This window comes from Penicillium samsonianum (assembly GCF_028829775.1).
Source record: "Penicillium samsonianum strain IBT 33392 chromosome Unknown utg000009l_segment0_segment0, whole genome shotgun sequence".
Classification (NCBI taxonomy): domain Eukaryota; kingdom Fungi; phylum Ascomycota; class Eurotiomycetes; order Eurotiales; family Aspergillaceae; genus Penicillium; species Penicillium samsonianum.
The window spans coordinates 1740983-1768178 of NW_026643267.1; the positions used below are offsets into that span (position 1 = coordinate 1740983).

A 27196-nucleotide genomic window follows, 5' to 3' on the forward strand; every position below is an offset into this window, starting at 1 on the left:
GTATCGTCGGTCCAACCATTAGGTGTAGGAGTAATCCAATAGTCGTCAGGGAGGTTGGTAGTCCTATACCAATTCTCCATATGGAATTCACCCTTAACCAAAAACCAAGGTGGCATTACCCAGCCATCGGCAGCAATACATTCAATTGAAGTAAGCGATTCACTAGGCCCGCCAGTTCCAATACTAGCAGATTGACCAGCCTTAGTTGAAACGACTTTTCGGGGTTTTCCTTCGCCAATTGTGAAGCCGCTTTCGTCAAAGTTATAGATATTCTTCGATCCGATTTTTAACCGCTGAATAGTATCACATAGGCGAGTATACCAGGTAGTAAGATGGCCAGGGGTAACTGCTCCTAACCGGTCTTTTTCCATGGGTTTTTGCTTGATATAGGTGTATTTCTCAGGTAGTTGTTTAATAAAGCGATACGCCCAATTTTTACCGAGCTGCCGATCTGGATCATGGCGCCGAAGAATGTCAATTGCGCACTTATAGATCATATTTGAGGTTGGTGGTGTATTTGCAGCATTTAAAGTGTCAATCCAAAGCATTAATGCCTTCTCTTGATCTGGTTCTAGGGCTTTGTTGGGACCAGTACGACTGCTTCGAGAAGTGCGACCGAGGATTCGACCCCTCAGGGTATAGTATGGAACGTCGAATTCCCGCGCCAATACTGAGAGAACAGGCTTCTTGCTTGCATGGTAGGCTTCAATAGCACTACTAAGGCGATCCTCCAAATTTTGAGAAGAAAAAGGCATTTTTGGGGTAGTAGAGAGATGTTTAAAATGGTGGGTAGATGAAGTTTTGCATTAGACTAGTTTTTGCATTAGACTAGTTTTTGCATTAGACCAGTGCGGCCCAACACCCGCTCCTGGGTGTTGGGCCGTGCGTTGGGCCGAGTAGTCAAATATTCAAAAACCGGAAATCCCAAGTACATACTCGTACTGAGTGCAGTATCATAGAACACTGGATGAAACGCCTCAAAACAGGATCTCAGCTGAACTCGAAAAACCTGGACAAGCGGTCTAAGATCCCGATCTACAGTCCCTGGATGCTTGACATCGGATCCATATGCTTGAGAAACTCGAAGCCCGAAAACCTACACTCCACCGCGGGATGAAGTGTGGATGAATATTAAATTGGGTTAGTAGTACAGTACGGCACTGATCTCAGTAATTTACATGTATATAATACGGGTTCCTGACAGCCTCTAGTGGTATTTCAGTGTATGCATGAAAGTTTGATATCATTATTGACAGAATCTGCAAGGTATATCCACGCTCTAAGAAACGGGAGAAAAGGACAATAGCTCATGGAATTGACCGACTTCAGTCTGCATGAGTTCACATATTAGATACGCAGCTAGATGGGGAATACTGGTTGCTGCCCAAATGAGAAATGAGTAGCTGGTCTAGTACCTTTTTCCAAGGAGAGCGGCCTATGCCCCTCTTTTTTGTTTTATAAAGTCCCAGCTCTGAGGGTGAAGTGAGCCAATTTTTCTCTGCATTTTATCGAGAAGATCTTTTTATTCCAACCTAACTTTATCCCTTATTAACATCCAAAACATTCCCTGGTCACTTCAAAGGTCAAATCGCTTCGTTCTATCGCATTCCAAGATGACTGTTCAACATATTCGGGACCTCCTGATCCGTGCCGCCAAAGTCCATCCGGATCGGGGTATCAAAGCCTATAATGCGGGAGATCTCGAGAGCGCGCCCAGGTCCTTGACCTACAAGGAGCTCTACGACTTGGCAATTGCGAATAGCAATGTTCTGCGTCAAACAAAATACTTCCCTGAAGGCTCAATTGTGCTACTTCATTTCGATGATCACCTCGATCTTATTACCTGGTTCTGGTCAACCATCTTGGCGGGATGCATCCCGGCAATGTCGACTCCTTTGCCCAATATCGCCGAGCGTCGCAAAGGTCATCTGAACCACTTGATCACCTTGCTAGACCAGCCGATTTGTTTAACAAGGAAAGCAGTGGTATCCGAGTTTCCTGAGGATGTGTCTTTGGATGTCCTGGACATTGAAGATCTCGGAAATTGCGAAAAGATTCTGGCTGCCAGAGATACCACTATTGCGCCTCGCGGAAAGTCCAGAGATCTGGCCTTCATGATGTTGACTTCAGGAAGTACTGGCTTCTCAAAAGCTGTCTGTATTGAACATTCCCAGACCATCGCCTCTTTGGTGGGAAAGGCGTCTATCACCATGAACAAAACTGGTACATGCATGAATTGGATCCGCTTGGATCATGTGGGCAGCTTGGTCGAGATCCATCTGTTGTCGATGTACCTCGGCAATGATCAAGTCCACGCCCAACCCCAGGACATTGTTCCCAGTCCACTCGCTTTCCTTAAACTTATACAAGACCATCGCGTGGAGAGGGCTTTCGCGCCGAACTTCTACCTGGGGGAGATTTTGAAGCTATTAGAATCCAAGCCGGCAGGCACTTTCGACTTCGATCTCACCAACTTGTCTTACATCATCTCTGGTGGTGAATCAAACCCTACCAATTTGTGTATGCGTCTCACAGAACTCCTTCAAGAGTTCGGCGCCCCTGACAAACTCATTGTGCCAGGATTTGGAATGACAGAAACCTGCGCCGGTTCGATTTACCATACTTCCTGCCCTTCGCACGATGTGGCAAATCAATACAACTTTGCCTCACTCGGCGATTGTGTTCCCGGAATCGAGATGCGTATCAGTCCTTCATTAGAAATTGAAGAGAGCAATCCTGAAACAGAGGGAGCCGGCAGTTTGGAGGTTCGGGGCCCTATCGTTTTCAAATCGTACTACAATAATGCCAAAGCTACAGCTGAGGCATTCACCAGCGATGGTTGGTTCAAGACTGGAGACTCGGCATTCATCGACGCCAGTGGAAAATTAAACTTCGCGGGACGCACTCAACAGGCAATTTGCATCAACGGTATGAACTACCCCGTTCTTCTCCTGGAGGATGCTCTAGAGAATGCCGAAATCGACGGTATATCTGCGGGTCATATTTCCGTCTTTGCTTTCCGGCCGTCTGTTGAGAAGGGGGAACTTCCTGCCATCTTCTATGTTCCTTCCTATCCGTGGAATGATATTAAATCTCGCTTTGAGACCATGAACGCTATTTCCAAGCTCATTTTCGGCCTCATCAATGCTCGTCCAATAATCTTACCCGTCAAGAGCTTGGAGCGAACCACTCTAGGCAAGCTGTCCCGATCGCGCATGAAGAGCAGCCTCGCAAGAGGTCAATATAAGTCTCAGCAAGACGAAAATGCCGAAATGATCAAGAAACACCAAGAATCCATATTCTCACCCGCCAAAAACGATGTTGAGCAAGGCATTATTGATGAGTTGAAGGACATCCTTGATTCCCCCCAGACTATCGGAGCGGAAAGCAACATGGTTGAACTCGGCCTTACATCCGTCAGCTTCATCAAGCTCCAGCATGCTCTCAAGAAGCGCTTCGGGGCTCAAAGCGACATCACACTTACTATGATGCTGTCACATACTACCCCTCGTGCCCTCGCACAAGCATTGGAAGAGGAAAAGGGACCGCATGTCTACAACCCGGTCGCTGTATTGCGGGCAGAAGGAGAGAAGACACCTTTGTGGCTCGTTCATCACGGATCCGGCGATCCCCTCGCTTTCATGCATTTGGCGCAAGGTATTATGGATCGACCACTCTACGCTTTCAAGTATCGCGGCCTTCACCCCGATGAGCCTTTCTTTACTAGCATGGATGAGTGTGTCCTCACCTATCACGCCGCGATGAAGAAGCAGCAGCCTTCCGGGCCTTACGCTATCGCGGGATACGAGGTTGGCGGAGTGATTGCTTTTGAGGTTGCGAAGCTTTTAGAAAGCCAGGGCGACAAAATTCAGTTTTTGGGAACCTTCAACCGTGCGCCTGAGCACTTCCACGCCTTTAACAATGTCAATTTCAAGGACGTCTGTATCCACGTTGCGTATGGCTCTGACCTCTATTCCAAGGAGGTTCTCGCTGCGATTGAGCCTGAAGTCCGAGGACTCTCTAATTCGGATATCGCCTCGCGTGTTATTGAGGCCTCTGATGCTAAGCGTGTGGCTGCGCTCAATATGGATGCCCAGAAGCTGGAGCACGGAACAGACCTCGTTGTTGCGCTTCAGAAAACTGCCATTGCACACACTATCACCGGATCCGCCGAGAACATGAGTGCCCTTTGGTGTGATCCAGTCGAAGGCACAGAGCCGTCTCGAGCCCACTGGTTGAAGGAGGTCCAGAAATGGCAACCTCTAATCAAGGAGCAGATTCTTTACTACGAGTGCCCAGGCAAGCATTTCGAGATGTTGACTCCGAAAAATCTGCCCGGATTTACGAAGATTCTTAAGGCTGCTCTCGCAGATAAGGGGCTTTAGTTTTGCAGAAACTCCCAGGGCTATCACTCTGAGCACAGGCACAATTGCAATTGTCTTTTGTGATGCCTTCCCAAGTTCCTCATCTTGTTTTGATTCTTAGCCTTTTATTTGGGTCCCAAAAAATTTGCAACCCATTCTAAAATCCAAATAATACATCTTCCCTTTTGTCAGCACTGGTATTAGATTGTATACTCCGTATGTTGCGTTGCGTGTATCAAATGGCTTGTAAGTAGCGGGGCAAGCATGTGGATCTTGAAAGCCATGTTCGTGTACTAATTTGAAGATATTTTCGTCTCCAGGCAACGAAAAATAAGCAAGGATTGTGTGCTGCGATAAGTGGGCTGTATTTTCCCCAAGATGAACTTGGACACCGATGGTCGCCAAGACATCGGCGATGGGATCGTCATCGGGGTGGACCCCAGGGCCCGGCTTGCAGAATCGGTGGCTGGACTCGGGAGCGGCAGGTGAAGGAGACGATCAGGTAAATCAGGTGGATCGACAGGGATCTGAAAAATGTTTCACGTTCGTGGCAAAATATTTCCGAACCTCTTGTGGGGCGATCGTGCAAGGATCGTCTCTGCAATGACACTTTACTACGTATTTCATGTTATCCCTGGTATTATTTCATTATTTACCAATCAAGTATGAAGACTGAAACATACGGTGTAAAAGTGTGGCGCGTATGGACGTGGGTTGTTTTAATCTGGGTTGAGAGGTGTATCGCAGGGTCCCTCGTCTTGGTGGCTTGGTGTGGAGTGCGCCATGGCGTCACACGTGTTCGTGGCTGGCAAGAGATCCTACTATAGGACCCTACCCCGTAGATGTTCCCCGTTCCCCGTACCATGATCAAGGTTCCCGGCAATGGACAGATCCGGCCAATCTGTACGTGTTTTTTGAGACGGGCTGCAGGGCCTTCGGGGTAGATTGCCCCCACTTTTTGAGTGAAGAAAACAAACTGAAAAGTAAGACGTATCCAAACTGATTAGAGTATTGATTCATGGCTAGATACGGTAGATGTCACTATGGGAACACCTGAGTCCACAAAATAAATTGATCTCTATCTCCTGCTCTTCCAACATTTGAAGACTGATAACATTTACCCATATCATCCAGTATATCGTATGTATTTGCCGCGAGCTTTGCTAGGACGTCAACGCGCTCGTTTCCATGGACTCCCATGTGACCGGGGATCCAGTGGATACGGATGCGCCAGGCCGCCAGTCGTAGGTTTTCTATCTGGATGGCGATGTTGCGGAGAATCTGCTGCCCGGAGCTGCGTCGCGGGTGGGCACATGCCTGGATGGCGGCCTCGTTGTCCGTGAAGATGGTCATCGTGCGGGCGGGGGCTCTTGAAGTAGCGACGAGCTCTCTCACTAGGTCATCTTTAATCTGGCTGAGTGCGAGTAGGATACCTTTGAGTTCAGCCGCGTATACCGTATCCTGGTCGTCGAGCCTGGCGGTTGCGTTCCCTTTGGATGTGACCGCTGAAGCACCGACGCCCTCGCCCTCTGTTTTGCTCCCATCTGTGTAGGCGATCGCCGAGTTCGGTCCGTAGAGAGGCGTCGCCCGGAGAATCAGATCATGTTCCTTGATGGCAGTATCCTTGTCCGGTGCGATCCGGGTCGCTGGCGGTTGCCACCAAGGGGGGACCGCGAACGGCCGGATCAGCTCCATCCTATTGACTTCGATTCCCTTAAACTTAAGATGTGTCTCCAGTCGTTTGAGTGGCGATACTAGTCCGTATCGTCGTTCTTCGTCGCTTCGTCTAGCGAGTGTGGACCTAAGAGGTGATGCATGTATGCGAAGACAGGCCTCTTCCGCAAGGCGTTGTATGGCGATTCGTGCAGGTGGAACGAACAGACATATCTCCAGGGCTGGCCCGGCAGTCGTCCTGAAAGCACCTGCGATATACTGGAGAACTTGCCGTTGCATCGACCTGAAGGTGCTATTCGCACGATCCTCGACCGTTTTAGAACCGTATGCTCCTTGTGTATACCACGCGGAGCACCCAAATGAGATCTGAGGGAGTAGGACTGCTGTCCACATGCGGCGGAGATGTAGGGTTGAGACGCCTCATGTCATTCCCGCGATTGACCGTAACGCGGCAATTAATTGTGCGGCCTTCTTGCGACACTGCGCGATTTGACTTTCTCCTGTGAGGTGCTCGTCTAGCATGACGCCGAGGTATTTGAGTGACGAGGTGGGCCTAACTTCAACGCCTTGGAGAGTGATGCTCTCGCCAGACGGCGGTCGATCTACCCTTCAAATTGTCGGAACTTCTGGAGCGCTTCAAGCTTCCATCTCATGGCATATGCCCACGAGCCACGAGAATAACCGTCAGTAAAGGTGATCACGTACCTGGAGCCATCTTTGGCAATCGGCATTTCCATAATGTCCGAATGGATCGTTTCGAATATTCTCGATGAGTGCAGACGTGGCCGTCTTGCACGGGAGTTCCTCTTCTGATGCTGCTTACCCGACATGCATGCCGGGCACTGCGGCGTTGCCAGCAGTTGCGCCTGTGTCAGTGGTCGGTACGGAGTGCCGGTCTGCCGGAGGACCACCCTCAAGTCTCCCCGGTTCAGATGTCCCATCCGAGCGCGCCACAACGCTTCAGAGGCCTGGTCCACTCCTTTGCACACATCTTCTTCGAGTATCACAGCTTCACCACCGAGTCCAGAGGTTGACGCTGCGCATTCTGCGCCACTTGACTCCTGAGGGTCGTCGACGTCCATGGCCACCGCCTGCGGTTCCAGGGAATCTGCATGGTCATGGGTCGCCGGCACCCTCGCCAGTTGGACACGCTCTCGAGTTCTCTTGCTCACATGGCACCGCAGGATCAGTTGATCCTCCTCCGCGTGGTAGGCGGTCCCCACCGTCCGTCCTCGGCGTTGCACAAAGACGTTCTGCGGGTGCGCCACCACCGAGTAGCGGTCTCGCAGCAACTTCGGCACGCTGATCAGGTTCATCCCGACGCGTGGCGCGAAGTACACATTCTTTAAGGGGTTCGTTGAACTTCCCCCGGAGCGTGAGCTTCACCGTACCAATCCCTTCGACTTCCACTGGATTGCCCGCCGTGTCCTGCATTTCTTGGCAGTCTGCTGCACCGTATTGACGGACGGGCCAGACGCTGCCTGCAAGGGTGTTGGAGATCCTTTCCTCCGAACCGTCTGCTCGGCATTAGACAGACGGTTTCCGATCGTGGTCGGATTCACTGGATCCTTGTCATTCTGAATGGCATCCACAATCAGGACATATTCCGGTCCTATCTGCGTCAGCAAGATCGCGATGTGTGCTCGATCGCCAATCGATCCGGGCGCGATGGCATTCAATCGATGTACGAGCAACCGTACACGATCAACGAATTCGCGCGCGCTGCCGCAGCGCTCGCCAGTGGTTTCGCGAAGCTGGGCGGACAGCTCGCAGAACGTGGCGAGTTCCATCCGCCGGTATCGTTCTTCGAGTTCATTCCAGAGGTCGCGAGACGTCTCGAGTCCCGCGACATGAATGCTGATATGGGGGGACAGGTACGGAAAGATTGTGTGTTAGGCCTCGGCTTCGCGGCGTGACCATTCACGGTGACGCTCGAATGCCTGGACCTCCACTTCTAGGCGCGCTTCAATGGCTCGCTGCCTCACCGCCCCGTTGAGGTGAGGCTCCACCAAGGGGTGGATGTCTGCCGAAATTGGTTTGGCATACTTGAACAGGCATTCTGGACGCTGAAGGTCGCCCGACACAACATCCCAGACCTGTCTAGCTTTCAGGTACGAGGTCATGAGACGTTTCCAGGTTGCGAAGTTGTCGCTTCCTGTCAAGGGCTCGATGGCTGTGACGACTCGATCGGGCGAGTCGTGAACCAGAGTAGACATGTTGTTGCTTCGGAAAGTGGGGTAGATATATAACCAAGAGGGTCAAGTTGATTCTCAGATGAGTAGAGACGGCACCTGGGAGATTGCTCCCGGGCTCATAACCTGTTGTAGTTTAAAAGAAGATTGATTGTCATTGTACCAGAGGGAATAACTGGGGCTATATATACAATGAGAAGATCAAGTTGATTTTCAATCAACTTGGTTCTTCGTATAGACAATGCGGGAATTAATTCCGATGGTGCGGCTTGATTCCTGGCCTGCACCAGCCTCATATCGCAACACGACTGATACCCCTGGGGATCCCATTGACCGCTGGCGCGGCTGACTCTGATGAGGTTCGTTTGGTGCGGGACTCCTGACGGTGACAGCTTCGCTATCGGTCGATGATTCGCTTGCCGAGTCGACGGAGTTTGTCTCGGCATCTGCCGAGGGCACTTGGAGTGGACGAATCAAAGCGTCTAGAGCTCCTTCGTTTCGACTGCATTCATCAGCATCCCGATATCACAGAACGGAGATTATCCATACTTACCACACACAACATGACGTGCCAGTACCTGTACGTCGCTTGTCCAACCATTCTTCCGCGCAGGATAGATCGGAAAGCGCTCGGCATTCAAGGCAACGCAGGATCACGCATTCGTTTGCTGCTTCCTCGTCCTCGGTCAGACAAAATACACAGTCAATGTCGTCGACCTCTTCACTCAAGCTGAGATTCTGCAGCGTCAAGTCTTGTTCACCCGCCCAGACATTAGTGACCGATGTCAGGATAGCTGGTCGAGCCGGCGAAACGTGCCTTCGAACACTGTTGGTCCGCAGCATTGCGGCAGTGACAAATGGATGGATTGATTGCACTGGCCTGGGGCTGGTTGACAGAGGCACCGGCGGGTCTTGCCTGAGCCTGTGAGGAGGTGAGCGGTCTGTGTTGCTTGATCCCGCTAGGCGTCTCCTGGAGGCTGACGACACCTGACGCTGGCCTGGATGCACAATGGATGGAGAGGAAACTCTAGAGTCATGTGGCACTCGCGCCTGGTTGCGGACGGCTGTTTCATACCACTGCTGGCCAACACACCATGGTGGTGGGGTGTTCGCCGTCCGCATCGCGAGCTCTTATCCCATTACGACTGTACAATTTCTTGTCACAGGTGGGTTCGTCACGCGCCCTTGGGGCTCAGAAGTAGCCCGGTGCACTCAGCGCAGCTTCTTCGAAGCGACAGCTGGAGAGTGCGACGAACTGGATAAAACATCATGTCAACATGGCATGAATGGTGCGTGAATGGATTGCATACCTCGGCTACTGACTAGGTCAACAGATGGAGGAGGCATCTGCGGATACTCTCCTTTGATGCTTCTGAAAGAGGTCATGGACTGGGCTGCTCCCAACAAGAAGCCTCATGAAGTGTTTGACTTAATTGGCGGTACAAGCACAGGCGGGTAAGCTTGGTTACAAGAGCTCTGGATACTTTGGATCTAACTAATTTAGATTGATCGCAATCATGCTTGGTCGATTGAAGATGAGCGCCCAGGAATGTTTGGATACGTACGACTCAGTGATGAAAGATGTTTTTGGGTCTGGGTGGCTTCACAAGCATATTGGGAAGTCTTTGGACTATCTGACCAAGGGTGAATTTACTCCGCGGGACAGTTAGAAAAATTCATCAAAGGTCTGCTTAGCAAGAAGCTCCCCGTTGGGCAAAATGCAGACAAAACCCTGCTTTGGGATGAAAGCAACCCGTGCAAAATGTGAGCTCGCGGTGTTTCTCTGTGAATGCTGTTTTTCAGCTGACCACCACACAGCCTTTTGATGGCAACGCGTGAAGAATCCGCTAGCAATCGAGGAACTGTCTTCCTTCGTTCATACACTAACGATCTCGATCCGCCCGATGTGGATCTCGCCAACATCAAATTGTGGGAGGCGGCCCGGGCCACATCTGCGGCTCCGGGATATTTCAAGCCAATCGAAGTCGGCCGGGTGAAATTAGTGGACGGTGGGCTACTTGCCAACAATCCTCTTGGATGGTAAAAACAATCCCCTACATCGTCCTGAGCCTTTGGTTGACTTGTGTCTTTTCCCGGTCTATGGACCGAGATTCTCACCTTATATGGACCCACACGGGAAACATATTGTTTTCTTAGCATTGGCATAGGAATAAGAGCCAACGTTGCAGTCGCACAGCTGGGGCTTGACTTCAAATATGCAATGCAGAGCTTTGCGGACATAGCAACCGACACTGAAAACACCAATATTCTTTTCCGAGCACTGATTGATGCTTTTGCGCCCCACGCTCAGACGAAGAAATATTATCGGCTCAATGTTAGCAAAGAGCTCCCGGGGCCGGCTGACTCGAAGGGTATCTTGGACTGGCTCACTCAGAGCAAAGCAGTCCAGGGGTCTGAGCAACCTTGAAGACCCGGGTTCCCTGGATGATGTGGATGCCATTCCACGATTGAAGATCTGGACTGTTGAATGGATCAAAGCGCAGCAAGCTATTATCGAATCCTGCAGCGAAGCGCTTGCTGGGCATCTCGGAGGACATTTGTCCAAAAGCTTCAAGCTTACCGTTCGCCTTTCATTGGTGTGCTCAATCTCAGTTCCCATACTGCCAAAACTTTCGCATTCTCGATACCATCACTCTAGCCTCAAAGCTGTTTACGGTCACTTGTCTGAGAAATCCTGTCATATTTTTCGAAGTAGCATTGGTGCAATGTGTCAATTCTATGTTCAATAGTGAGGCCAAGCCACTACGCGGAACAGGTCAGACTACCAACTTTGAATGGCTTGCTGAATTGCTGCCCCTTGATTCCTCCCTTAGTTGTGAGACTGTACTTGGCTCAATCGCAGTGCGCTCCCCTGGTTGAATTAGCCTTGATCTAAGCCTTGGGCAGAAAGCAACATACGTGTAGAAGTCGCAAGTGACGAGGCCTGGTGCGAATGCAGAGATGTTGATACTGGTGACATCTTTCTCTCTATTGTACTGGTTAGTATAAAGTCGGCAAACAAAGGAAACAATGTATACGGAGCTTTGGAAATCGTACATTCGCCACCGCGACCCTGATATCTATCATAGCCGGAGTGGTACTTGATATCGACCTATATGAATCGATTAACTCTGTCCTGAATGGATTGAGAAGGTTTCACATAGCGACCCTGGCACCACCTGGGCCAAAGCCGGGGCAACAAAGGCAACCAGAGCGAGAGAGGGGACAGAGAATTTCATTTTGGCTGAGATGGAACTGGTTGAATTCAGCCCTGAGGGTCGGGATATCTTGATAGATATACCCTAAGCTCCAGCAAGGGGCATAAATTATACAGCGGATCGTCGGGCTCCAGCTGCCTTGACCGCTACTCCGTGCCTTAAAATGAGGTTTACCGAACTACACATACGTGCCCAGGTGTGTTCCGTGTGGAGTAGAAAAGACCTAAACTCGATAATTCACACTAGTTTGTCCCGCTTTCATTTCCATGCTTTGTCTTTGTTTGTACTGCAATTTTCTTGCTATCGATGTGATTTCTCGTTTCAATTGAATTTCTAGCGTAGTGGATTTGGTCCAATTCTATGCCCAATAGTAGACCTTAAGTCCCTATTCCGCTTCATTGGTCTGGGTACATTTCAAGCTGGCAACATAGAACGGCTTGCTGAACTTCTGGATCTTCTCCGAGTCCTTAGTCTCAAGAGTCCACGTAGCTCCCTTGCAGTCCGCGTCCCTAGTTATCTTAGCATTGACTCGATCATTAGCAAGAGGCGACATACTTGAAAAAGACGCATGAGATTTCGGGATCTTTCTTCTTCGTGTAGATTTCGATACCGACGACCTTTTTCTCTCTATTTCACTGGTTAACGCGAGACATACACTCAGGGAAAGGATACCCACGGGGCTTCGGTGTTTTCGCATACAGACTCTTCGGGGTCATATCTATCGGACCTGAGGTCGCTTTCGATGTATACCTAAACGAAGAGCAGTTGGATCAGCTCTGTAGTGAATCGGGTCTGGAATCTTCCCATACCTCACCAATAGACTTGGCCAAAGCCGGAGCGGCAAAGGCGAACAGAGCAAGAGCGGTGGGGGCTGAGAACTTCATTGTGGATAAGATGAGGATAATAGTCATTCGATGTGGAGTCAGGAAGCCTTTCTTATACCACTTGCTATGGCAAGGGGTGCGAATCATACAGCAACCATCGTGCTCCAGCTATGTAAACTGCTATCCTATTTGGTGGCATGAATTACGGTGAACTGATGAGGAATGCAAGAGATCCCAACTCAGCACCTCAGCACATCTCAGGTACAGAAAGCTGGCTAGCTGAGGATATGTATGCAGATCGGTAGATCGAAGCGAAGGCCAATGGGAGGTCGATAAGCTTGACTTGTGTGTCGATTCCTACCTCATTGGGAAATTATTGTACGACGTCCTGAGCTGCCCTTACTTGGCAATCGAATCAATCATATGCAATGCATATGCACGCCTAGAGTCTTACGGGAAGCTGTGGAGTTCATGGAGAGCTAATTGAAGTCTTTTGTACACGTAGCGTTAGCTTCCAGCCACTCTCATGACTAATTTCTTGCAGCTCCCCGAACTATTGAATGCAAGTCCATAATTGCTTTTTTCCCCATCAAATAAGTGGCTAGATGTTTCCATGACATTTAACTTACACTCGAATGTGAAATGCGGTCACGTCGCCCTCTACTCCGTTCTCCATGGGCAATCCAAATTCATGAAATCATTCTTGAAAGAACGGCAGAGAATCGGGCTGGGGATGAGACTTTCAATTTTCATTTCTCTGATGACTTCGGATCACTCCAAGGCCAAGTCATCGCGCACTACGGTAATAAGCCGGGGGCTCGGTGGGTCATGTTCTATACGTATGCCGTTCGGCCAGCCCGCAGAGACGTGGGCCAACATCATTCGTGTCCAGTAGAGACATTCACATCCCTTTTCTTCTTCTTTACAATCTTTTGTTGGATTGCCTATTGAGGAGATTTCTTGTTTCATTCGACAGGATGCTGTGAATACATGAAGTAAGGTGACGAGCTTATAGAAATGTGTGGGATAGTTTTGATCAATGGAGATCTGTGGGGAATGGCTCCTATCGATGGTCTCAGCAGAAGCGCCAAGTATGAGTTACTCGGCCGGCCTTTGAAGCAGACAATACCATTTGTCGATCTCTGGAAAAAGGGCGAGCTTGTGAGCCCTGTCAAAATTCCTACAGACCTTCGCACAGAAGGATTCTATCTGTGTGATTTTGGTTTAGCAAAGAAAATTGGCGACCTCACCACTCAGCGCGGCTACCCACCTATGCATTATTGCTCTCCAGATCGACTTCATGGTCAAGAGCCAAGTTTTGCTTGCAATATGGAGCTACATGGCTATTTTCTCTATGCTCTACCTTACATTCCTCCGTTTCCCACATCTCTCGAGGGTGGAGTTGTGAGTGGTATGGTTGAATGCTTAGGCCCACTACCTGAGCAGTGGAAAGGCCTCTACACACACCCCGGCGGACTTGATTCTGAGAAGGGGATCTGAAATAACGATACCAGTTCGCCGTGTACGTCCATTGTGACGTTCCGTGTCTGGGGTATTGGAGCACTTTGATACCTGTAACAGGTTGCGATCCATGGTTGATTAGCTTCGCTAGCGATGGTGCTGTACTGGCAAGATATTGGAGCAAAAGAAGGACACGAGAGCATCGACCGTGAGGACAATCATGACCTTTTAAATGTTTGGGGCTGAAGCGGTCATGCCCACCATATCCACAGTCAGGTTTTTACGGGTTACCATTATCAGCGCCGGCTCCTAGGAGGACTATAGATGTCAATATGTGGCCACAATAGTGGTACGTACACCAAAGATCGAATCAAGGATGTTTTAATCCAGTTGCCGTATCCACATGGTGCTCGAGCCACCAATTGGTTTGAAGCATATTCCCAGGAGCAACATGGCTGCCAAATCATTGTTGCTCATGAATAGGAACGTGTGGAAGGGAGTTCCATCTATCACGCCTTGGGGGTTGTTAGAGGGCGATGATTCAGCCGCGCCGCGCAGCCACGATAAAGATCCGACTGGCCGAGAGTCTGTTTTGTGCTTCCAGGAGCTCTGGAGCTTTTAGGTTCTTTGATCATAATCCGCTGGTACTGTGCCGATATGATAGTATCTTTTGAGTGTTCTCATTCCAGCACCTTTGACGATGTACGGGTGGTGAATGGTGTGAGAACGTTGAACATAAAACACCATTGAATACCAGCAGTATGTCTGTTTTCCGCCCATAGAAGATATCTATCTGAGCCATGTTGTTTAGTTGCTAATAGTGGGACTTGGTTAAATTTCCCACTCGAAACTCATTTCCTAATCGGCCGCGTTGGTTCACCTAACAGTGACGGTTTTGTCATGGCTTAGAGACGCATCCTACACTGGCCGTTAAACAAAACCTCAACAAAAGAGATAGAAAAGAGGTGACTACATCTTTCTGGGGACTGTTGGGTAGATTTTCAATCAACAGCAAACCGCAGTTTCCTCGAGTACAGCGGAGTGATGTATCGTAAACAGACTAAGGCAAACTACGTCGGTATCAGAAATCTTCCGTCGGCGTTCGTCCAAACTTGAGAAGATTTATGCGCAATCACGACACATATTAAGGAGGATAATAATATAGTAGCAGGAAAGTAAATCCTGGGAATAAACGGGTGATTTCCAGGGATCCGTACTGAGTGATCAGACACTTCTTTAGAGGCCATCGGCCTTGAGCATAGGAATAGTGCTTCAATTTGAAACATACTTATCTAGTAAAAGCCTCCGTGGAATGCCACTAAGACACCTAATTAAATGGTATACGGCGCCGCTCAGTATCAGCTGAGTCATTCTTTATAGAGGCAGCATTTGCGTGAAGATCACCTAGCACATATAACCTTTACAGTACCCGGAGATAATGACCTACTTCATCTTTCTGCCTTCCACTCTTTACTCTGCTTAACTGTTCCCTTGAGCGACACCTGCCTCACCTTTTCACGCCCACTAAATCTGCTCTTGCGGACACAAAATGTCTCCGAGGACTGCCGCCGCCATGATACGAATGCGTCTTGTCATTATTTCCCTTACCATCAATTGGCTGGCCCTTACTAGTCTCAGTTCGGCCATTATACACTTTGCGGTCGTCCTGCGAGACCGTGCAAAATCCGACCTCGTCACCCCGACCGACTCTATATTAGACATCACATTCCAAAATCTCATGGATAACGTCGTCGACGGCATGGTGATTGCGGCCCTAGTTTCAGCCCTGTTTTCCATCTTCGGGTTAATCCTTGTGATCTACCCGAAGTGGCTATAAGAGAACTACGCCGCTCGGTTTTACTACGGTTGCATTCAAATCATCGTGAGCATGATCGTGCTCTCCTTAGGGGGTTGGATTGCCAGCCGCGTCCACGGCTTTCAGACATCCTTCGAATTTTTTAGCAGCGAGGACCACATTCCATATTACAATATTATGTATTATGGAGCCGTTGGCCTGGCCTCTTTCGGATCTTTAGTGGTCATCGTATCTTTCGTGTGTTTTGTCGTACGTGCCTTACGCGGTCACTAGAAGAGTACGTGCACCGAGCCTACAACACATACAAAGTGGCGGTTCCAACTGCCTACTAGACTCGGGTTTTGAAGAACGAGTCAGCAGGTATTACGAATAAGAACAATCGCAAAAATTTATGATGATTTTCGAAGAATGAGGGAGGTGGAGTCCATAAACATTAGAGAGGTGCGACGGATAGGGTCATGCAAAGGAATGGACTTTACTGCAGAGTTGCGGAGATGATTAGATATTGAATTTCCTGATTGGAATCAAAGCATGTTCATCGCTTGATCGGACTAGCCGGTCGATACTGGCCGATATTGGAGCGGTGTTCTGAGTGGCTTGATATAAAAGACAAGTGATGGTTGACGATCTTCTGTGTAAATTGCAATATTGGTAAGATGCTCGTAAAATACATTACGGGGCGCTGCGCCAGACTACACAATTACCTGGTCGCATATGGCTGGATGGCCCGCAACGGAAGAGACACGCCCGACTAGACCTCTGCATAGCCCACAAAGCCCATAGCCCAACCCAACCCAACCCACAAATGGGCTGGGCTTTGGGCCCTGCCTTCGGGCCCATTGGTGGGCTATGGGCCCAAGGTGAAAGCCCACCAGGGTTATTTCGGCCCATAATGGGCCCCAAACAATGCAAACATTCCAATTTATCGCAGCTGCATAAGTAATGCATATTTCCCTGGTTATTTTAGGTATTCAAATTACCATTTAAGCTGTACATGAACCATCTTATAAGCTTATAAATTAAGTTATGGGACTGATTGATAAGATATCAAGTAAGATGCTAGGTGATTGAATAGTATATTTACATCCTGATCATGATATACATACTAATAACGCTCATACATATCATCCTCAACTCGCAACCTCTTCCTCCCTGATGTACGCTGCTGAGTATGAATACTCGGTAATTGCGGTGCAGCAGTAGCAGCAGCATCATCATCATCTCCGTCAAGACTGTCGCTATCAACATCTATCAAATCCCCAGATATATCATCCTGCTCTTCAGTATCACTAATCTCATCAATATCGACATCATCTGGCGTCTCATCCTTCTCTTCTACTAATACATCGGTCTCATTAGTAGTAAAAAATTTTCTAAATTCCTCCGATTCATGTACCTTAAGGTCAAACCTTGATGCACAGAGATAGAGCATCAGCTCTTCGATGGTATGCGGCTTTAAGGAGCCGCGGCGATAATGACAGACGTCGCGTGTAGTATTAAACAGACGCTCTACTCTAGCACCTGTTGCTGGGATTGCGAGAACATCCCTTGTAAGTGTAGCGACGGCCGGAAAACGGGATTCATTCTCTCTCCAGAATGCGAGTGGCTCGGAATCAGTTACATCTATATTAAAATTAGTATCTAGTAAATCATTTGATCAGAAGGATTGGGATTGAACATACTACCGTCAAGATACTGCGTCATTTTATCAACAACTGGCTTTGACTTGGTGTTGGATTTCTAGCTTCGAACAAGATTGTGAAGAACTGATCTTGTTGTCGATGTAGAAGACTCTTATAGACCCTAAGTACTAGCAAGACGTTGCTAGATCGGAATAAGTGCATCTTGGAATGCTGCTCGATACTGATCCCGTAGTTCTTTTGAGTCGGACCAGTCATTAGAAAGAAAGAATTGAAATCTACTATCTGGCGATAGCATTGTGCAAACTGCATAGATATGCCCTCGCATTTAATCAGTCTCTTTGTAGTAATCGCGTAGCTTTGACCAACTAGTATCGAGAGAGGTAAGCATCTGCTGTTTCTATATAACACGCTTTCGTTCTAATTGTCTCTTTGATCGTTCAATATGCTCGAATAGCAGATTATAGATCTGAAAGACAAGATGTGATGTTACATCTCGTGTCTTTGAGAGGGCAAGTGTATAATCAAAGAATGGCTTTATAATATAAAGAAGATAGTCAATCTAGCGCCATTGATTATCATTAAGGGCGAAGTCTTTCTCGTTGAACTGATTATAAAACTGTATGATAAAGATACGGAGTCTCTTAGCTCGCCGGAGTATAAGGAATGTTGAATTCCACCGAGTCTTCACATCCTAGACAAGTATAAGCCCTTGCCCTTCAGGTTGAAGTGTAATGAATGAATCCCGGCGCTAAGGACTAGCGCGGATGTAAATAGCAAGTGCTCGTATTCTTTTCAAAGTATGCGAGATATCCCTTTCTTTTGTATTCGCTCTCACGAGGGTACCTTGTTGCTCAGTCCATTTGGTCTCCGTAGTCTCATTCTAAGGGACTGCTTTTAGACGGTCAAGTAGCTGGTTCAAGCTCAATTAGATCACATGTGTAAGACAGGGGATGCGGATAATGTTAGTGTTCTTGGTATTAATTGAAGATTGTTGTAGCAAAGATTGCTATAGGGCATCAACCAGAGCCTTATTATTCGACGCATTATCGGTGGTCAATCCAAAGATCCGGTCCCGAATTTCATGCTTAGTGACCGTTTCTAGGAGGATAGCACTTAGGTTCACACCGGAATGTGTTCTATAGAGGGGTTTGAAACCAAGTAGCACCTTATAATAGACCTAGTCAGTATCGATAAAATAGCCAGTGATAGCCATAAATGCCTGCCCAAATGGAGAAGTCCAACAATCTAATGTAACTGAGATCCTCGCGTGCTTTAGTAGTAGCCTAAGTATATTCTGTTGCCGTTCTTTAACACTAAGAGACAGCCGACGTTGAACTATAGTAGCGTAGGGTATGGTCAATGGGCCTAGGGCTAACTGTGATTGTGCAATTAAGCGACGGAAGGATAGGCTTTCGATAAGTCGGAACGGGAGTCGGTTTATAGTAATAAACTGTAGGAGTTGATCGTTCCAGGCCTCTTACGAGAAAGGTGCTTCGGCTGTATAACCCTAATTAACCCTTGTTAGTAAGTAATATTAAAGGATAGGCATTTACATACTAATTGAACAAATCCCCTTATTATACCCTTTTGCTTCTACATCATTATAGCATTTCGGCACCCTTTAGTTTCTAGATGACGAGTGATAGTCGTTATGCCATAACGGCTAACCTTTCTACTAGCACCATTGGTATTGGCACTAGTTTCTTGCTTAATGCCATATAGATGCTTAAGGATAAGACCGCAACGCTTGCACATCACCTTTAGGCTCCCCGAAACCGAATGCGCTACTTGTTCAAACTATTTCTAGGTCTCCGAAGCGGAACCATGCTAGGAGTCCCATAGAAGCGTCTTGTTATTGGATCTATAGTCGGTCTGTAACCACCAATCGACCCAATTACTATAATTCATCGCGTCGAAGAGAAAGAAATCCCGTCTTTTACTAGGACCGACTCGTTGAAAGCACTTAAAGTCTGCTTCTAGAGCGATTGACGAAGGAACAGATAGCTGAAGAAACGATGAACCACCGTAGTTACTAAATGCCTGCTAGGAAGTAGTGAATGATATAGTATCGAGGTTAGGTTCGAATGGGTCGAACTGAGATGATCCAATCTCGGTTTGCTGGCTTTGCGATATGATCAGTTGACGATTTAATAATAAATTCAAGATTGTGTAGTATGAAATGTATAGTAGGAAGGGTATAGGGTTTTAGGGGGATAGGTTCAAGGTCATACATTACAAAAGGCCACCTTCTTGATAATAGGAAACAGCAAATTGATACAACAAACAGAGAATTCATCACAGTGCTGGTCTGAATTAAAACAGATGATTATAATACTCGTATATTATTAGCTATATCATACATATTAAGTGGGTTCAGCCCATCCAAAGCCTATAGATAGCCCATTCCCAGCCCATTTCCCGGTCCATTTATCAATATTATCATTCAAAATATTTCACCTAATAGCTTATAATATATTTTGAAACCTCCATTACATCGAGATTAGATGTAATATCACTTATCTATAGAAGCAGAAATAAAGAAGGAGAGATGGGCTATCTGTTGGTATAAAATTCAATCATGTAAGCCTATAAAATATGAATTTGTTACTTGAATTTATACTTCAACAGAAAGATGCACCTGTTTCAGTCTATATAAAATATATATATCTTCATGTTGATACTCAGTAATCTTCCCAGGCGCTATAATAGTATAAATTCCTAGTCAAATTGAAGCTTTTTTGTGTAATTTGTATGAAATCTGGCATCATGATGTCGAATTTAGTATAATATCCACTCAATTCCTACTTGTTATAGTGATAATATAATAATACTAAATATACAGGCTGGAACAGGTGTAAAATACAGTCATTAATCAGCTACATTATACATGCCAAGACTGTATTTGTGCATAGATATGGGCTTTGATGGGGGCCCACAGCCCAACCATCGATGGGCTGTGGGTTGGGTTGGGCTCTGAAGATTGAGCCCATAGCCCACTGCGGGTTGGGCTATGGGCTGGGGGTCTAGGCCCATTTGTGGGCTATGCAGAGGTCTACGCCCGACCTTGATGCGCTAGCCAGCGAAAAGTGATTTTTCCATGAAGCAAACGAGGGGGTCGAAGCTATTCGGGAGCGTCTTGATGCACCGCTTAACAAGTTTCTGGATTTAATCTACGACCCTAGGCCCCTTCTTCTACTGGGTTGACGGTCTTCTGATGATGCTCAGCGACGAGTTTTTCATTGACGATAACGAGATGGAGAAGGACAAAGAGCGATTTGTTTTGACTTATCGCACTATGGCAGATCTGGGCGGGCATAATCTCGGCGTTGTCTATGACCAGCAGCTCAATTGAACCTCGTTCCCAATGACTACGGATAGTATGGAAAGTGTGGAGCCTATTGACGAGCACGAGGAAATGTGGTTCCCGCTGGAGACTATTCTCACCCAATGGATCTATATGACTCGGATTGGTAAGGCTGTTCCTGGGCTTCCTGAAAAACTCCCTTCTGGTGATCCCCCGACGAATAGATCGCAATTCTATCTGTGGTCGTGGCTCCCTTATTGCGATGCCCAGATTGATAGCACTATAGCTGCGATAGAGCGCTACTCAGCTGCAGTCTAATCTCGAATGCCTCCTGACTCACTTCTGCCCATCTCTGCACCGCTCTTTACCAGTGCAGAACTGGACGCAGCGGCCGTGCCACAGGACTGCTTCAATCGCTCGCTCTTAACACGAGTTAAGACCCCAGGTTTCAAACTTATCGCCCCTGGGCTAGAGGTCCCGCATGATAAGGAGGCGTTTGTGAGGCGCCAGAGGTTTACCAACATACCTCATGAAAAGGATAGCATCCCAGGCGTCCTACTTTTTGCAGCTCCAGACCGGTTAGTGGATCTCAACCTCGAGATTCGTCGCTTGTTCTCCATCGCACATGAGAATGTGAGCATGAACGACAACGATCCTGTCCCCACTGGACTCTACAGTGAACCTGTACGTCGAGGAGATTATGATATGGAAGAGACAGGTTTTCGTCTCGTGCTTCCATTTGCACTACTCTTTCGCTCTTTCTCAGCGCCACTTTCGGGAACTAACTACTCCACTATGAGCTTAGCTCATTACTTTAGTATTTTACCAGTCGTATGTGACGGGATTGTACCATAACACCGTATAGAATCTGTTCTATAAATAACCGTGCCAAGCGCCCAATACACCTACCGTGTATTGGTGCGCCCCACCAGATACCCATTTCTCACCAGATCCCCAATTTTCAATTTGTCCAACTATGAAAAAAGTAACCACCATGACTATCTCTTGCCGCTATTGAAGCTTCATGCTCAGCCTCAGCTAAATCCCTAACCTCCTGATCTCGCTGCTGAGCTTCCAATTCCTTTGCATGCCTTGCCTGTAACCGCTTCAACTTCCTAGAATCGGCATCCTGTCTTTTCATTATCATCCTATTTGCACATATAGGTGATAGGACATTGCCTTTAGTCCCAAGAAGCGATCTCCCATTTTTTGGCTTATTTGCATCTGATTTGTGGGAGTGAGACTTCTTTAAACTCTCTTTAACCAGATCAAGCTCCTGGGATAAAAGCGTATTTGCTTGCATACTTCGTTGAATATGCCTTTTTACCTTCTGGGAAAGGTGCTCGATTTGCTTAATGTCATGAAGAAGCTTAGTATTAAGCTTCTTAACCCGCTCAATTGTATCTGGTGGCGAATTGGTGACTGAGGTTGTAAAGTCAGGGGGGGGAGATGGCGTGAAAATCCTAAGGGGGGACCCTTCAGCTTCGAGATATTTTTGGCGTAAAGGACTAAGAACCACTTCTGGATCTAGCGGGTAATACCCCTAGATTCAAATGAAGATCGGATGGTTCTTTGTGAAAGAGCTTGCTCTCTAACACCTTGAATAATTCGAAAAAAATCCCGCTTTTTACTTGCACTTCCACCCCACATAACAACTTCATTATTCATCGTACGAAAATGATGCTTCAAGCTTTGAAAAGCTTGACCATCTAGCGGCTGGCAGAGAGGGGTTGTATGGGGTAAAAAGTAGTATGGGATAATGTTTTTTTGTGTGCAAAAATCGATGAATTCGAAGGTTGTATGAGAACTATGGTTATCCATTAAAAGAAGCCTTGGCTAGACCTCCTCCGCAGAGCCCATAAAGCCCAAAGCCCAACCCACTCCAACCCACTAATGGGCCGGGTTTTGGGCCCGTTCATGAGGCCCATCGATGGGCCGTGGGCCTAAGGTAAGAGCCCACTGGGGTTTTATGGGGGCCCAATATGCCCCAAACACTACAAACTTGCCAATTCTTGGCATTTGCATAGTAATGCAGAATTTCCTAGTATTTTTGAGTATTCAAATTACTGTCTGAGACCCCCAATTGATTGAGAATTCACTGATTAATGAGATTGATAAGATTAACTGATGAGATTGACTGATGAGATTGACTGATGAGATCAACTGATTAGATATTAGGTGAGGTTAACCTATCTACATGCTAATCTAATAACGTTCATACAAATTATCCTCAACATGCTTCCTCTTCCTCCCCGATGTACGAAGCTGAGATGGTGCAGCAGTGATAGTAGCATCGTCATCATCAACGCCATCGTCATCGTCAACATCTATCAGATCTCTAGATCCAGATCCATCACCCTGCTCTTCAGTATCACTGATCTCTTCAACGTCGATATCATCTGGCTGCTCATCTTTCTCCTCCGCTAATGCCTGGATCTCATCAGAAGTAAAGAACTGTTCAAATTCCTTCGCTTCCTGTACTTCAAGGTTGAACCTTGATGTACAGAGGTACAGCATCAACTCTTCGATAGTATGCGACTTCAAAGAGCCACGGCGATAGTGGCAGACATCGCGTGCAGTGTTGAATAGACGTTCCACCCCAGCGCCCGTCGCTGGGATTGCAAGGACATCTCTTGCAAGTGCGGCAATGGCCGGGAAACGGAACTGATTCTCTCTCCAAAAGGATAGCGGCTCCGAATCAGTCACATCTGTATGAAATTAGTATCATGAACATGGGGATGAACATAGGGATGAACATAAGGATGAACTTACTGCCGTCAAGATACTGCGTCAGCTCATCCACAACTAGGCCCGGTGTCACTTTGGAGTGAGACTTCTGGGTTCGAACAAGGTTATGAAGGTATGATCTTGGTGTCGATCCAGAGATAGGCCCGTAAGGGCCTTGGGCACTAGCACTACCACTGGTAAGACGTTCCTGGATGGGAACAAGTGCCTCTCGGAAGGCCACCCGATACTGATCACGGAGTTCTTTGGTATCCGCGGAAGAACTGGAACCTACTATCCGGCGATAGCATCGTACAAACCGCATAGATATGCCCCCGCATATGATCCGTCTGCTCATAGTACTCAGACAGCTTTGAATGGCTTGCTTCGAGGGAGGTAAGCATCTCTTTCTTCCAAACGACACGCTTCCGTTGTAACTGTATCTTTGATCGTTCAATGTGCTCAAATAGCAAGTTGTAGATCTGGAAGACAAGATGCGATGTCACGTCTCGAGTCTTCGAAAGGGCAAGGGTATAATCAAAGAAGATAGTCAACCTGGCGCCACTGATCATCATTAAGTGCGAACTCTGGATAGTCATAGTGGTCACAAAACGTGACAATGAAAGAACGGAGTCTTCTTGCCCGACGAAGCATTAGAAACGTTGAATTCCATCGAGTCTTGACATCCTGGACTAGCATCAGCCCTAGGGCTGGAAGTTGAAGCTTTAGGAATGACTCCCGACGTTAAGGACTGGCCCGGATAAAGACTGTGAGGTCTCGCATCCTTTGTAAGGTATGGGATATGCCCCGGTTCTGTGCGTTCACCTTGGCGAGGGTCATTTGACGATCTGTCCATTGAGTCTCAGCATGTTCATTCTTTGGGACTGCTTTTAAACGATCAAGCAGTTGATTCAAACTCAATTGGATAACATGGGCAAGACAGGGGATACGGATAACGTTGACACCACTGGCTAAAGACTGTTGCAGTAAAGACTGCTGTAGCGAAGCAACCAGAGTTTTGTTGTTTGAGGCATTGTCAGTCGTCAATCCAAAGATTCGGTCCTGAATTCTATGCTCAGTGAGCGTCTTTATAAGCACAGCATTTAGGTTTGCACCTGAATGCGTACCATGAAGGGGTTTGAACCCGAGCAGCACCTCGCGGTAGATCCAGTCGACGTCGATAAAATAGCCAGTGATAGCCATAAACGCCTGCCCAAATGGAGATGTCCAACAGTCCAACGCAACCGAGATCTTCGTATGCTCTGGTAGCATCCTGAGTGTATCCTGCTGTCGCTCTTTGACCCGAGCAGATAGCTGACGTCGGATTGTATCAGCGGATGGTATGGTCAGAAGGCTTAGAGCTGACGCCGATCGTAAAATAAGGCGACGAAAGGCTGCATTTTCGACGAGTTGGAAGGGGAGCCGGTTAATAGTGATGAACTGTAAGAGGTCGTCGTTCCAGGCATCTTGCGAGAATGGTTGACCGTTATCCTAGGTAGAAATCACTGGTTAGTAGTGCTATAATATGATACACCTTAACATACCGCTGTTTGAAGAAATCTTGTTATTCCATCCCTCTGTCGGCGTCCACTCGTGGCCTTTTGGCAGGCTGACGTCTGAAGATGACGGGTAATAGTCGTCGTTCCATGACGACCAACCCTCCCATTGGCATCCTTCTTGGTAGTATAAGGGTGCTCAAGAATTACATTGCAACGCTTACACATAACCTTTGGGCTCCCAGTGCCCGTATGCGCCACTTGCTCAAACTGTTCCCAGGTCTCCGAAGCGGAACCATGCTGCGACTCCCAAGCGATCTTGTTTTTAGATCCATAGTCAGTCTCCAACCACCAATGGACCCAGTCGCTATGATTCATCCCGTCGTACAGAAAATACTGGCCTCTCCTGCCAGGGCCGACACGTTGGAAGCGTTCGAGGGGATCTAGGGCGATAGACGATGGAACAGACGGCTGAACGAACGCGAAGCTATCAACCTGCCGAGAGGTAGACGGGGTAGCTGGGCAATTCGAAGGGGTAATAAACGATAAGTCTAAAGGCTCAGAGTCGAACAGGCTCAACTGAGAGGATCCAAACTCAGTTTGCTGGCTTTGCGACATGATTAGTGACGGTCAATAGGTTCAGAATTAGATGAAGGGCTTTTAGGGGAATGGCTCCAGGGGAATCAGGGTTAGGGGGAAGAATTCGACATGACCTACCTTCTCAACGAGAGAACTGTCGACGCGGTAGGCAAACAGAGGATGTAAATAGAGGATTATACTCCGTAGTGCCAGTTGACATTAAAACGAAGGGTCGTAATACTAGCATTTCATTGGCTAGATCATGCATATTCAGTGGATTCGACCCATCTAAAGCCCAAGAAAGCCTATAGATAACCCATCTCCCCGCCCATTTTACAATTTGTTCACCCAAAACATTTCACCCCATAGCTCATGAGATATCTTAAACCCTCTCTCACCTCCGGCATAGCTAGAATATCACGTTTTTCCAAAAGCAGACGTCGAGAGTAGAAGACTGGCTATCTTTTGATATAAAATATAATCCTATAAACCTACAATTTACGAATTTGACCCTTGAATTTATAGTTCAACAGAAAGATGCACTTACTTCTACATACATGAGATATATATCTCTACATGTTGACACTTAGTAATTCTCTAAGTGCCAGAAAATCTTAGTGAAATTGGACTTTTTTTGGGTAATCTTGGTAAAGTGTAGTGCCTTGTGTAGCTAGTTTTATCTATGATCTTGATTACCAGGTCGTCGCCGTTGAATCTTGATATCTTGATCATTGGAGTAGTTGAACCCCCGGATTGGGCTTGGTAAAACGTCGGCCCGAGGTATGGGCTTACAGACTGGAACATACGTAAAAACAGGCATTAATCATCAGGTTTATGAGCGCCAAGGCTGTAGTTATGCACAGAAATGGGCTTTCTTGGGGGCCTTATGGGCCCCCACTAATGGGCTGTGGGCTTGGTTGGGCCCGGAGGTCGGGCCCATTTATGGGCTTTGCGGAGGTCTAGCCTTGGCCAATTCGGTAGCCAGTTTCATCCCAATTGTAAATCTCATGCGGTAGGAGTTTATGCCGTTTCACTACCGTAGAGAGCTGGTTAAACCAGAGAAGCAAAGCACCGTAATCCTCGCTATCAACCCTCGATTTTTCGTTGGGTTTTTGGTTGATATAATTGAGCGTAGGGGGCAGTCTTGTGAGGAAGCGATATACCCAGTTGTGGCTAACCACCCGATCGGAACCAGCATTTTTTAAAAGCCGATTGGCAGCCTTTTCAATCTCTTCTGGGGGTTGAGATATATAGAAGTTATCTAGGGTTTGAACCCAGCTAACCAATGCTTTTTCCTGCATTTCATTTAATGCTTTGGTTGTTTTAGCGCGGTCGGAATTGGACTGTCGGCCCTGGATTCGGCCACGTAGTTGATCACGAGAAACCCCAAAATCCCGCGCTCATTTAGCGACGTTGGACTTGGTAGATTCATGGAAGGCTTTGACGGCTTCCTGGATTCGATCCTCGGTTTTTTTGATTGAATTTGACATCGTGGCGTGGTAGAAAAATGTATGGGAAGTTGATAAAATGTAAAAAATTGGGGATCTGGTGAGAAATGGGTATCTGGTGGGGCGCACCAACCCCCAGTATGGGTGGTGGGGCGCTTGGCACGGTTATCTGTCGACGATCGATGAATCGGTAAGGTCTCGTATGTAGCAATGAATTATCACTAAACAGCTGTCCCTCCTTAGTCTCTCCGTCTGTCGGTTCTTCATCCATCCTAGAACTCAGGGGCTTGCTTCTTAGTAAGCTACTTTTCTGTGGATCCTCTCCGAAACGGGCACTAGTGGTAATCTACCACTGACAATATCTCTCCTTCGAGAAAATTCGCTGCAAATAAAGCAAACCGCCGTCTTCTACTTCCCGATTACCGTAAAGCGCCTATTTAGAGGGGAGGGCGG

The 27196-nt window shown here is 47.5% G+C and overlaps 6 protein-coding genes across 6 annotated transcripts; 4 read left to right on the forward strand and 2 right to left on the reverse strand.

Moving 5' to 3' along the window:
• Positions 1-1613: 1613 nt before the first annotated feature.
• N7471_013589 (non-ribosomal peptide synthetase) lies at positions 1614-4385 on the forward strand (the record flags this gene model as incomplete). The annotated part of the gene is made up of 1 exon (XM_057286308.1): positions 1614-4385. The coding sequence occupies one exon, from the start codon at positions 1614-1616 to the stop codon at positions 4383-4385; it is 2772 nt and encodes a 923-aa protein (XP_057129633.1).
• Positions 4386-5405: 1020 nt separating this feature from the next.
• On the reverse strand, positions 5406-6431 carry N7471_013590 (ribonuclease H family protein; the record flags this gene model as incomplete). The annotated part of the gene is made up of 1 exon (XM_057286309.1): positions 5406-6431. One exon carries the CDS (start codon positions 6429-6431, stop codon positions 5406-5408), a length of 1026 nt encoding a protein of 341 aa, XP_057129634.1.
• A 3165-nt stretch (positions 6432-9596) lies between these two features.
• N7471_013591 (uncharacterized protein) lies at positions 9597-10658 on the forward strand (the record flags this gene model as incomplete). Its single annotated transcript, XM_057286310.1, has 5 exons — positions 9597-9685; positions 9735-9874; positions 9955-9994; positions 10049-10239; positions 10420-10658. The coding sequence occupies 5 exons, from the start codon at positions 9597-9599 to the stop codon at positions 10656-10658; spliced, it is 699 nt and encodes a 232-aa protein (XP_057129635.1).
• Positions 10659-11833: 1175 nt separating this feature from the next.
• N7471_013592 (uncharacterized protein) lies at positions 11834-12332 on the reverse strand (the record flags this gene model as incomplete). Its single annotated transcript, XM_057286311.1, has 4 exons — positions 11834-11957; positions 12004-12075; positions 12125-12198; positions 12258-12332. The coding sequence occupies 4 exons, from the start codon at positions 12330-12332 to the stop codon at positions 11834-11836; spliced, it is 345 nt and encodes a 114-aa protein (XP_057129636.1).
• Positions 12333-20556: 8224 nt separating this feature from the next.
• On the forward strand, positions 20557-20814 carry N7471_013593 (uncharacterized protein; the record flags this gene model as incomplete). Its single annotated transcript, XM_057286312.1, has 1 exon — positions 20557-20814. One exon carries the CDS (start codon positions 20557-20559, stop codon positions 20812-20814), a length of 258 nt encoding a protein of 85 aa, XP_057129637.1.
• A 6-nt stretch (positions 20815-20820) lies between these two features.
• On the forward strand, positions 20821-21295 carry N7471_013594 (uncharacterized protein; the record flags this gene model as incomplete). Its single annotated transcript, XM_057286313.1, has 2 exons — positions 20821-21180; positions 21263-21295. 2 exons carry the CDS (start codon positions 20821-20823, stop codon positions 21293-21295), a joined length of 393 nt encoding a protein of 130 aa, XP_057129638.1.
• Between the last annotated feature and the right edge of the window lie 5901 nt (positions 21296-27196).